Raw genomic sequence first — 12,031 nt, 5'->3', positions numbered from 1 at the left:
TGCGCTAATATGCAGATTGATCGAGCTATGGTAGGCTAGCTCTGGCTCACCACAATTAGCCCGCCATACCACAATCGAGCTCAGCGTTACGCCATGTCTACTTTCACGTGGGTTCGCAGCCTGCCGTAATGCCGAGCCTGCTGCGTACATGTGAAAGAGGCTCACATACCGAATCAACATGGAAATTATAACATCTCTATATAGGAAGAACCCTTTGGTCCAAAATACGGACTGGATGATTTTACCTTGAGGTTTTGTCCCATTTGCGTTCTTCGTGATCACACTTTGTGACTGGAATAGTGTACACGACGCGATTTCACTTTGTGTAAGTGTTACAAATAAAACAATACAATTCCGAATTCCAATCAGAGTATGATAAAATATGCGTTATCGTGACACTACATATGACTGTCCGACGTCTCTGACGCCGTGGAACCCTCGTACACGCCGGCACGCAATCATCATGAATGTATCAAAACATGATGATGATTGGAGATTTCCGCGATGGTGATCGGCCTGCTGACGAAGTGACGACGACGACAATACAGACTGAACACCGTATCACGACAGAATGTTCTCAATCTGTATTCTTTTCCATTGCAGGATGAGGTACCCGTTTCAACCGACATGCGTAACGAGTACGTTTCAAGGCACATTTCTTTGCTTTGACTAATGCCTAGCTCCCACTAAATGACGCCCTACGCAACGCTAGGTGTCAACGCTCGAAAAGAAGAAAACTGCGAAATTCGGGAAGGACAATTTATTATTGTAAAAAATTATTATTATTATTTTGTTGGTGTCAGAGTGGACAGACACCTACAAACTTTCCGGGCAGAATTACTCATGCGGTACGATTTTGTTGTGGTTTCGGTTTAGTTTCAGGAAGGCAATGACCCACCTCAGTGCAAAGCAGCGAAAGATCGTTTTCGTCCTTATTGTGAGCTTTCGCAAAGAGGCCAGTCATCGGGACAACTATGGGAGACATTTTGTTATGTGCGAATCCCCGACTCGAGGCAGAAGGCCTGCATGCAGTCTGCATAAAGGATTTGCAGACTGTGCAAAGTATAAAGTTTCTTCAGATTGGTCTTCAGACAGCTTTCGCCATGTCTTTGAACAAGTCGTTCCCGACGCCTTACAAGGCATTCGCCATCCTGGCAAGCATCTGCATCATGCGGCGAAACTGGTGGCAATGGGTCTGTGGAATGGGAAACTGTCACACTGGCACAGCAGGGTCGCTGGGTAACGCGGGCAAAGACTAGTGTGTGCATGCATTCAAGTGTGCATACTTCAATCTCAATGTGGGAAGAGCGTCGGCGATAGATGTGCAAGCAAACGTTTCCTCACGGAGTGGTTCTAACTCAGAATGACGTAGTGCATCAAGTCATTGTCGCTCGTTGCAAAATGTTACTTCCTCTCCTTGAAAATTCCACGGGATTCCTTTTTCTGTTGTCTTTTTGATAATTCGCAATGTTTCGAAATATGAACAAATAGGAACGGCCCCCTGCTAGCTATCGTGAAGGGATCGAATAAGAAACGGGTGACCGGCTATTATATCCATCTCTCAGTATGTGTGTCCACTCCTCCTTGCTGCTAGGGTGTCGCTCCAATGGAGAAATGCGACAACCTGATGTTCCGTAAACTTTTGTCCCAAGCTGTACACGTGAGAAGGGCTATTCCTTAAACCTGAGGAGACATGGAAAGACACATACACAGAATTAAGCTGATGGTTGATGGTTTTCAGTGTGTGCAGTCCACTAGTGCCACTAGTGGACTGCACACGCTGAAAACCATCAACAACAACGAACATTTACTTCATTGCTCGTGTTTGAGTCCGTGCTGTCCACTTCGTTCTGTCTCACCTAGACTCCAAGAAATGTTCCCCTTTCTCACGAGAATAAAGACCAGCGGCATTGCGGATGCAGTCGGATACCGTCGGATACATTCGCTCGTTAGTAGCGTGTTCGAGACGGGGTGGTGGTGGACTCGAACCTAGTTCCACCGCCTATGTGCTATTTGAGGTTGCTTCTTGGGTCGTTCAGCGCTCTTTCCAGTCGGATGTCGGCACGGCTCCCCTTGAAGTCGGCCCAGGACGCACACTACATCCCCGGTCTCCCATTCCTTCCTGCTGTCCTCTCTCCACATGCCCATGTCTGCACATTTTTCATAGCAACAGTTCAGGAGTCATCAGCTCTCATAATTTTCATTAATTAATTATCCTTAATTACAAGAGCTAATACGCATAGTGAGGCGCGGCAAGAATGTCGTTCGTTTGCCGTTAGAGACACAGACAGCGAATGAACGGTTGGCAAGTATAAGTCGAGGTCCGTTAATTTTATTTTTCCAGGTCCCAACGTTCATGACTACACTCATGAATACTCATCGCTTCAGCGTACCAAGGCTCCGCCCTGTCTACGTGGACTGGGCTCATGGGGCACCTGAATAACGTTCTTCAACCTAGCATCTGCTGGAGCAGGCTTTAGTGGAAGAACATTCATGACAGGTTCTGCCTTGAGCATCACTACCCCAGTAGGGTTAACACGCACGACAATGTGGTCGTCCGGACGGTGCACTCCAACCAGCTTGTTTTCAAACAAGTCTGTTACCCTGTATCCTTTGGGGTATCTTAATCCGAGAAATCGTAGCCGAACACCCACGTCTTCCGCATTGCCCACGTCTCGCCTGTTGAAGAAGACGATGCCGTACGAGTGATGACCGTCCGAGAGTACAGGGGTGACTGGTCTGGTCCATATCTCAATGGGACCGTTCTGCAGAATCACAGAGAAATTGTTCGACACTTCAATATGGGACATTGAACGGGCGGGCATATAAAACAGGATATGTTTCTGTCCCTTATATACCATGTTCCTGAGCCTGTTCTGTTTTATCAAGAACTGTTCTAGCTATCAGAGCGGATGCATAATTTTTCGGAGGGGGGTAGGGCTCGGTCCAGGAAACCATTGATATTAGTCAACTGGAGATCTTAGTGATCTTATGCAGGCAAGGCAATAGATCTTAGGCAATGTGTTAGGACCTTAAGCACATGGTGAATACAGAAACTTAAGGAGGTGGCCAGGACATCATCCACCACTGTCTGTTACTGTCATGGTAGTGAGTCTGCATCGTAAAGCTATGTCAACCAAAGTGATGTATTTAGAAACACAAAGCTCACACCAGAAGCGTACCACCACATACGATCTCTTGCGCTGCGCAGCTAAAACTGTGCAGCATTAAATGTGAAATATAGCGCTTTTGAGCCCATTTAATTTCTCGCTAGCACGGCAACCTTGTGGACAAGAGGACTTACAGCGTAGACCTTTCTTCCCATCTTCCCAAGAGGATCCTGATCGATGGCGATAACTGCTTTGTTCAAAAGGATTTCCTTGTGCTCCGGTCGAGTATGACGAAGGTCATGTGACATGAGCAACGGGGCAGCCATGATGGCCCAAAGCGCCATCTGGGCCTTGCTTTGGTCGTAACTTAAGCCAAAGTTGCCGATGATGAGCTGCAAGTTTTATCACATATTCCACGCCATAATTAGGACTGACAGAAATACGCATTCATGTACCGACTTATGCATGAAGAACATCGCCAAGGTAACCTTGACAAGCTCGTGTTCCAATAGACCTACCATATCGGGATCATGCCAGTGACCGGGTCCTGCTGAAGCTGTCAACATGTTCTGTAGAGATGCGTAGTAGTCGATAGTGTACAAAACCGTTGCCCACGAATCGCTGATGTCCATGTAGTTCCGCCACAGGTTGCAGTGGTTCGCCATTGCTTTGTAGTCAGGCTGCACAGGTAAATTTCCTGTCAAATGTTACGTGTTTTTCATCTGCTCTCAACTACCTTTATGCACTTTGCATCGCACTAACCGTATTCCTACACCAATTTCAGGTATGACACAAAGACGATACGTACAGTTATGCCGAACATTACTTGGTACGCCGGCCAACTGCAGGAGTAGACCATAGGACGTCCCGTGCGGTTAATGGCCTCGTTAAAGGATGGATATACTGAAAGGTAAGTTTGTTCAACTTAAGTAACGAGCAGAAGCAAGGAACAAAATAGCATGAAGCAGCCGGAAGAGAACCGGTATTTGTTGGCAAATAGTGTAGAACATTGCTTCAGCTACATCGACCCCTCTGAATGCACGGACACGAATGTCGGGCCTTTAATTTATATCTAGAGAAAGTGTCGCATGCACTACGGCTTCGTTACTGATTCAAATCCCACCGCCATGGAAGGACCACTTCCTAAGCAGTGTTTCTGCTAAATACGAAGCTTTCCATAGTATTTTAAAAATTGCCATTGAGCATGAGGTGTCTTACGTCGATCTAGGTCCCGAACATTAGCGAAGCATCCGTCCATCTTCACCATGTCGATTTCCCAATCTGCAAACGTCTGTGCATCTATAACAAGATGTCCCATGCTTCCAGGGTAACCGGCGCAAGTCTTCGTACCGACGTCCTCGTAGATGCCGAGCTTGAGGCCCCTCGAGTGCATCTGCGCAGTACGTAGTACATAGGTGCAATAGCAATACATATTGCTTGCAGAACGTCATTTCATGTGCAAGGGCCGTTTAAGGTTGACCGAGACTTTGGCTCGAGAAAAAGCGGTGAGTAAATGTTATTGAACACAGCTTTCAAAGAACGCAGTGCGGTCTTTCTCGAGTTAGCGGAACGTATGGCAGTGTGTGTAGCTGTGGAAGCGCGATGTATAATCAAGTTCCTTGTAAAGGAGAACGTCACACCAGCTGAAATTCTACAAAGATGACAGGCACAGTATGGGGAACAAATGAGGTCAAGGGGAGTAGTGTACGAATGGTACAGTCAGTTTGGCGAAGGACGGGATATGATGACGTGAACAGCGCAGGTGTTGAGCAAGCCATCCTCGAGAACCTGCAAGTAACAGTTCGGGATGACAATGGCCGGCCTCGCACTGCTAATTCGGCGGTAGCTTCCCTAACCGAAATGCGCTGGGAGGTTCTGCGCCATGCCCCTTACAGCCTAGATTTAGCCCCCAGTCGATTATCATTTGTTTGTCCCTTGCATCTTGGAGGAAAGACGTTCCACAGAGATGACGCCCCCCAGAAAGATGGGCTGCAGTGGCTGCGACAGTAGCCACACTTCTGTCTAAGCCAAAGTGACCAGAAAGTTGCAACAGCGATGGCAGCGGTGTCTAGATTCGCACGGGGAACACTTTATAAAACTTACCTAGTTTGATGCTTCCCAAATATTTCATTGCATTTAAAGAAATAAAAGTCTCTGTCAACCGGGAACGACCCTCATACAACAGATCGCACCGTTATCACTTATTATTATATCAGCCTCGTAGTGCTTCGAGACTCTGGATATCTTTTTTTTTTTCTATTTTTGTATAACCCACTCCCCTCTATAACGTTATACCCTGAGGGTGTTACAAATAAATAAATACATCTACTTGTGTTTTGATCGCGGTTTCTTGTCCTCTCCGTTTCACGACTTCTCTCATAATGTTTCTCACAAATATTGGTTACGTGGAGACGCCAGGAAGATGGTTTGATAAGTTGCGTTAGAGTAAAAAGTAATTTGTTTGAGCATGAGTTACACGAATGACAAGAACGTGCACAAGGCACTACACAAAACATATTCGTACACAATACACATATAAACATGCACTAACGTTCTGTTTCGTGTAGCTCTCGCTCATTCTTCTTCATCGTGAATTTCGTCCACCACTTCGCCGGCATTTACGCTATTTCATCAAATTCTTGCCTGATCACTCCAATGTCTGATGAATGAAGATGTCTGATACCTATCAATATGTCAGCCGGACTTGAGATCGCAACCCTTGTTTCTAAACTGTCACCAATCTGCACAAACCTGCTCTGCTGAGTCAAACAACAACACTCGGTAAAACAATACAATGAGTCAATAATTCAAGTCAATTCGCCAACAAAACAGTCAATAAAACAACAGCTATGTATTTATATGAAGCGTATTTACCGCAGTTTTAGTGTGTTTTCCAGATGGAAAATATGCGATTATATCTCACATATGTTCCACGTGGCCTCGATTTTCGGCTGTTCATTTACGCGCAGAGCACAGAGACAAGCCACGCTGCTCAAAACACAAAGAGAGGTAGAGAGTACCCTTACAAAATCAGCCATGTGCTTGATACCCTTGGGAAACCTTTCGGGATCAGCCTGGAGTCTGCCCACGGAGTCTCTTTCCATGGACATCCAGCAGTCGTCGATGTTGACGTAGACGTAACCGGCGTCACGGTATCCTTCCAGGACCATTATCTCTGCCATTTCTTTGAAGAGCCTTTCGCTACAATGAAATGGTTCGAAGCACGTCCTCTAAGGGGAAAGCATGTCCGACTCACGACCTAGATTATGACGACCATGTCATGATCGGCAACCCCCTATGAGGAGCTCGTCCGCACGATCCGCTAGGGGTGCTGCTCATCGGCCTGCGAGAGCTACAGCATGGTTGGACAATGAAAATTTGAAATTTGAACTCGCAGAAGCGGACGTACGACCACCGTAGCGGACGACAGCAACAACTCATATGAAAACGTGTAGAATGATGAGGATAACCAACTTTGGCAAGAAGAATCTCTCGTGGGACATCCACCACTTGCACACAAATATTAAGGTAAGCAGAAGTACAAAGTACTCCAGATATTGATATTGAGGAAGCTATAACCGGACCGATGAGTAGTGCCACCGCTGGCTTCCAAATGTGGCGCTGGGAAGGGGTGCCTATGACATTGTTGTTATAGTCTAGTGGTCCGACTATAAAAATATTATATTACTTACCTGATGCAGTTTTCCGGGTCGCGAACGCAGTTTACGTTGCACTGAAACCGTTCCCAGGAAAGCCACCCCATGGGAGGGGTTCTTGCCAATCCATTTTCCAGAGCTCGGATGTTCGTGAATGTCAACAGCAGCACCGCGTACCTCCTCAGCATCTTCGATGCCACGAAGTGCCTACATAGTTGATTTTTTCCCCACAGTATTAGGTCATTGTGTATTTGTGATTTACAGCCGCCGTGTGAAGCTTCTCTGCAGGAAGCAACAAACAGGCAATCCGATCAACTCGTCGAATACACACACGCACATAAATGGGATGACGATGTGGTGGGTCATTCTCCGCCGTTATGGCGGTACACTGCCCCATTGCGCTTGTGGAATAGATGAGAAAGTGATGATGATGGAAAGGTGTCCTATTAGAGTTCGTCCATTAGTCCAGTGCTGGAGAGGTACTCAGCAGCAGCTCGTACGGCTTGCATCAGATGTGAGGCGTCCGACCATGTCCCGAGAATTTTGGCTAAGTCGAACTCGCGTTGATCGACGCGTTTTAGAGCAGTTTCCATGAGGGCGCGCTCGCGATCGTACTGTCCGCAGACCAGGACTACGTGATGGAGGTCACCGCACACACCACACGTGGAACAGAGGCTGGACGCGCAGACACCGAGGAGGTGTTTGACAGCCTGTGTAGAAACAACCTTAAGACTCATGCGGTGGAGGACTCGTCGAAGACTAGTCCACGGGGGTACGGCATATAGATGCAGGCCAGCTGTTGGACAAACTCATTAACGTGAAAAGCCTGATTCTGGGCATAACTAGAGGGACATGCGAACACGCGACTCGAGCCGTACAACATATGCGCACTAGCATGCAACAAACATAACAAAAATAAACAGTGGCACGCCGGAGATGACATATTATGTACAATAAAATGCAAGAGCTTCTATGCAGATATCTGCCAAAATTTCGTAAACCATATCCTGAACAATGGATTCCAGCAAGAGGCCTATAGGCCCGGAGCACCCCATATTTCCAACAGAGACTGGTGGTGGTGGTGGTTGGTAAAATAACAAGGGGAGGGGAACAGAGACTGTTCTCTTACTAGGCCATTGTTTTCTCAGACTATGTCCGTAGTATCGGTGGCTCCAGACATCCAGCCTTCGCTTCGATATATACCTTTATCGGATTGGGCTTTCCGCATATCGTGAGCAAAGCATTTCTATGTCCATTCTAACTCAAAGCTTCGTTGACAAGACAAGTCTATGATTTCAGGAGCCAGAGGGTGAACTTTAACTGATAATTAGGCTTCCGACTTTTCGGATTTATCCGATAAACTCTGATAAACTCCCTCCGATGCTTTTTGCAAAAAAATCGGATTTATCCGATGAACTCCGATTTTTCCAACGCCCACGTGGCGGCGTTAACGTTTTTCCCGTTTCTTTCTTCCTCTGTCCCCCTCTTCCACGCCTACTTTTTGACTTCAAACAGATCTACTGCCAAAAAAATGGGTCGCAAGTGGTAGCTTCCTTCAGGGTCGCTGGACCCATGAATGGCTCAAAAGGAGGATAGTACACACACTTGTCCCATCTGTTCTATGTATCCTCGACCCTAGTGACCGTACTTGACCTCGGGCACTGGGCTAGTTTGGAACAGAACAGTTCTCTGTTCGTCACAACTACTACTCATTTCCAGCCTGGGCATCATTCGCAAGTTGTGGAAATACGCCTTTCGTAGTAAAACATCAGCGCCTTACATCGTGTGGTCTCAGTTCCTTTTGCACTTCTTTCCTTCAATTGTCTCTACGATGACTGCTCCGAAATACTCCGAAATCGGCGAGAATTCCGGAAAAGCTGAGAACTCCGATAAACACCCTCCGGATTTTCCAAAATGAAAACTCCGAAAACTCGGAACCCTACCGATAATATGGCACGAGCTGATGGAAAAACACCGAACTGGAAAGCCACGAGTCGAGCCACACGGAGAAATAACGCCACGTCACAAACGACTCAAGCCAGCGAAACGTTTGACAGAACCAATGTCAAATGTTTTGTTCGTCTGAGTCGTTCGTGTCTTGTCGTTTCCCCGAGTGCCTAGGCTTATAGTCGCTCTACAGGGTATGCGAAGCACGGCATGGTTTAAAGGAGTACATCATTTCCGAGGCTGTCTCGGGAAATAACTTGTTCGTGACGTTCGTAGCGAACGTACGTAACATTCGAGAACGCGCAGAAAGGGTTGAGGCAACGAAGACCAAGAAACAGCAGACTTACCTTGGGTCTTCTTGGGTGTGCCACAAGTGGACTCATCTCGACAGTTGCTGAATTGCCGGAAGGCCGACTGCTGATGGGAGATTGCCCTTGAAGCGATTAGCTAGTATTCGATTACGAGCATTGGGGGCAACACGTGTAACCCTCTTCTCTTAGGGCTACTGTATGCTTGGAAGAGTATCGCAAATAGCTCGCGTCGTCTGCTACGCCACCATTTTTCACAGATCGTAAGCAGGTGCTTTTATAGGCTCTGTAGACAATTTAATCCGCTTTCGGCTGAATAAACACACTTTAAAAACCTGAATTTTCCTCCAAGTATACATATATATATATATATATATATAAAGGACTGCACCTTCGCACATCGTGCCAAGTGCGTTTAAATACTCTATCTTTATAAAGCCATCGCAGGCGTTCAACTTTTTCTCCCTTGGATACACACTTTAGCGCACCGCTAACATGCCTGGCGATCACGTGGCATTGTCACATGATCCTATAGGGCCACGGATGGACGGACGGACCAACGCCACCTAGACACAGAAGGCCTGCTTAATACATCCTCTCACTCCTTCGCAAGGTCCGCCAATCGCAGCAGGCAGCAAACGATGTTAGCCAATCGTCGCACGCGATTTTGAAACACAGGCCTTCTGTGGCTACCAGTGACTGCCCATGCAGCTAATGGCAGCTCCTTCCTATAGCTACGGTCGCTGAAAGCGACGTCGTGATCGGCGGACTTGTTACGTCACATGAAGAACTTTCCCCTTTCCCTTGTTGCATTGTTACGTCACGTCGCTCAAGCGATCTTGCTTTGTCTCTGGGTGATGTCGGACCTACACGGCGGTCTGCCCAACAAAACTTTGCAGAAAGAGGTAACATTTCCTTCAAACAAGGCTAAGATTTAGGCAGGTTGGAGAGTCATCTGAAAAGCGATAAAAAAGAGACAGTGCAAGGGTGACATGAGGACGAAAGAAAGGAAGGAACAAAGGACAAACTGTCGCACTTAACTGCCAACCAAGAATGTCTATTTGCCAAAGAAGGTGTGCTTATATATCCTAGTACCCCCCACCCACCCTGAATCCCTCGTGCCGGACAGTTTCGATTGGCCCTCATCTCCTGTGATAAACCGTCCAACTTTGTGCGACAAATAACCGGAAGGCTTACTTATACACCTATCACCTGAATTTTTGATATGATACGCCTCATGAAAGAGGCGACATCCCTGTTTTTTATCTTGGAATTTTCTTTTCTCCAGTAAACAAAGGTTCCCAGCCCTCACAATTCCCTAGATGATCCCCCAATGTGCTGTATCTATTATCTAAGTAAGCAGAATGCTCTTTCTGCCTTATGTTAAGACATCTAGTTGTCTGACCTATATAGTACTTACTACATTTGAGTGGTATACAGTAAACAACTCCGATCGTGCACCCAACGAGTATGTTTAGGTGTTTTATTTGGCAACCCTTTTGGGCCCTCCTAGACTTTTTCGTGGGAGAATCCAAGGGAAAACCTCTTTTAAAAAGAACGTCGACCTCGAAATGCCTAGCGAATTTTTTCTTAGCCGAATGTGAAGCTTTGTGAGCATACCTGATGCCCCCACCTTTTGGTACGTGTCCTTATTTTTACCGTGAAGATTACGACAACTAATATTTTTATATGCACGACACTATTACAGGACCACTATATCCACTATTACAGGACCTGAGAGTCCCGTCAGCTCTAATCACCTGATCATTGCTCTAATCACCATGATGTGTTCCTCAAACCCGAGGAAATGTTACCTCTTTCTACAGTACGCACCAGCTCGCTTGCACCATTCTAATTTGCTCATCCAACCCTATCGACCTAAATAGATCGTTGTACATCAGTGCGCAATTTTGAGGCTCCGTTCTGTAGTGAACCCCGCAATGTTCTTTTCTTTTCTTTTTGTTTGCGTGGTAATATAGTTTATGAGAGCATTGCGCAGAAGCGAACAGAAGCGACATTGTATAGCATCGTTTCAAATAATGTCCCAACGCATGAAAGCTGCGACTGATTTTTGCGACTGTTGTAGCTTCGCAGAGCTACAACAGTCAGAGTAGAGCTACAACAGAGAGAGCTTTCATGAGTCATAATCTCGTGTGGAAACCACTCTAGCCGCTGAAAACACAACTTGCGCAAGTTTCCCGGATACAATAACCCAAGCAGCACAATGTACTGAAAGTCGAGTGCAATAGGGGTGGACGGGTAGGTGGAAGGCCTTGAACATACCCGTGAAAGGACAGAACATTGATAAGACACATACCGTCCACCCCTATTGCACTCGACTTTCAGTACATTGTGCTGCTTGGGAATTGAGGTGCTCGCAACCACAAAAGTTCTAAAACACAAGACCGCACGTGTCAACAACACATATGCGTCTACTGAGCTGAGAATGTGCCGTGCACATGTGTCGGTAACACATGTGCAGCTCAAAATAGCGGTTCCCGAATCATTAATACGGTACGACGCCTGGGCCTGCGCATAAGAGAAGGCAAAAAAAAAAAAAGAGCATGCGACGTACTAGCAGATGATGAGGCCCGTGAAACCTTGAACGAAAAATACAATGCTTAAGCCTCACACAGGGAGCACAAGCTGCATGTTTCGATTCCAGACAGAGATGTCGCGTCCCACACCTGGTGCCCTTTCCTCAAGTGCCTTCATAGTTACCACGCGCCACTGCCGAAAGAGACTGCAGTTCAATATTATTATCTTATTTATTATTATTATTATTATCTTATTTTCTTTTAATTCCGTGTTAGCGCCGCGAAGCAACTGTGGTTATGAGCGGCGTATAGACGTGGAGTGGGGGAGTGGGGGACAGAGGGGTTAATATGCGTCCTGGGCCGACTTCGGGGGAACTGTGCCGACATTCGTCTGGAAAGTCTTCGGAAATCCCAGGGAAAACCTCAGACAGCGCAGCCGGTGACAGGATTCGAACCCGTGTCCCCTCCCAGTC

General features: G+C 46.7%; 1 protein-coding gene across 2 annotated transcripts; it reads right to left on the bottom strand.

The window, feature by feature from the left end:
- Window positions 1-2,316: 2,316 nt before the first annotated feature.
- Window positions 2,317-10,117, bottom strand: LOC135394671 (alpha-N-acetylgalactosaminidase-like). Of its 2 annotated transcripts, XM_064625526.1 has the most exons (8): window positions 9,061-10,117; window positions 6,803-6,973; window positions 6,137-6,311; window positions 4,329-4,503; window positions 3,919-4,013; window positions 3,629-3,790; window positions 3,305-3,502; window positions 2,317-2,765 (listed from the first exon to the last, which is right to left on the bottom strand). In XM_064625526.1, the coding sequence occupies exons 2-8, from the start codon at window positions 6,952-6,954 to the stop codon at window positions 2,385-2,387; spliced, it is 1,338 nt and encodes a 445-aa protein (XP_064481596.1). In that variant the 5' UTR covers window positions 6,955-6,973; window positions 9,061-10,117; the 3' UTR covers window positions 2,317-2,384. The 2 variants fall into 2 exon arrangements, with proteins under 2 accessions (XP_064481596.1, XP_064481595.1); XM_064625525.1 differs by lacking the exon at window positions 9,061-10,117 and having other exon boundaries at window positions 6,803-9,054.
- Between the last annotated feature and the right edge of the window lie 1,914 nt (window positions 10,118-12,031).

This window comes from Ornithodoros turicata, chromosome 5 (assembly GCF_037126465.1).
Source record: "Ornithodoros turicata isolate Travis chromosome 5, ASM3712646v1, whole genome shotgun sequence".
NCBI lineage: Eukaryota > Metazoa > Arthropoda > Arachnida > Ixodida > Argasidae > Ornithodoros > Ornithodoros turicata.
The sequence above is the reverse complement of the archived record's forward strand: the minus strand, read 5'-3'. Positions and strand labels throughout refer to the sequence as shown.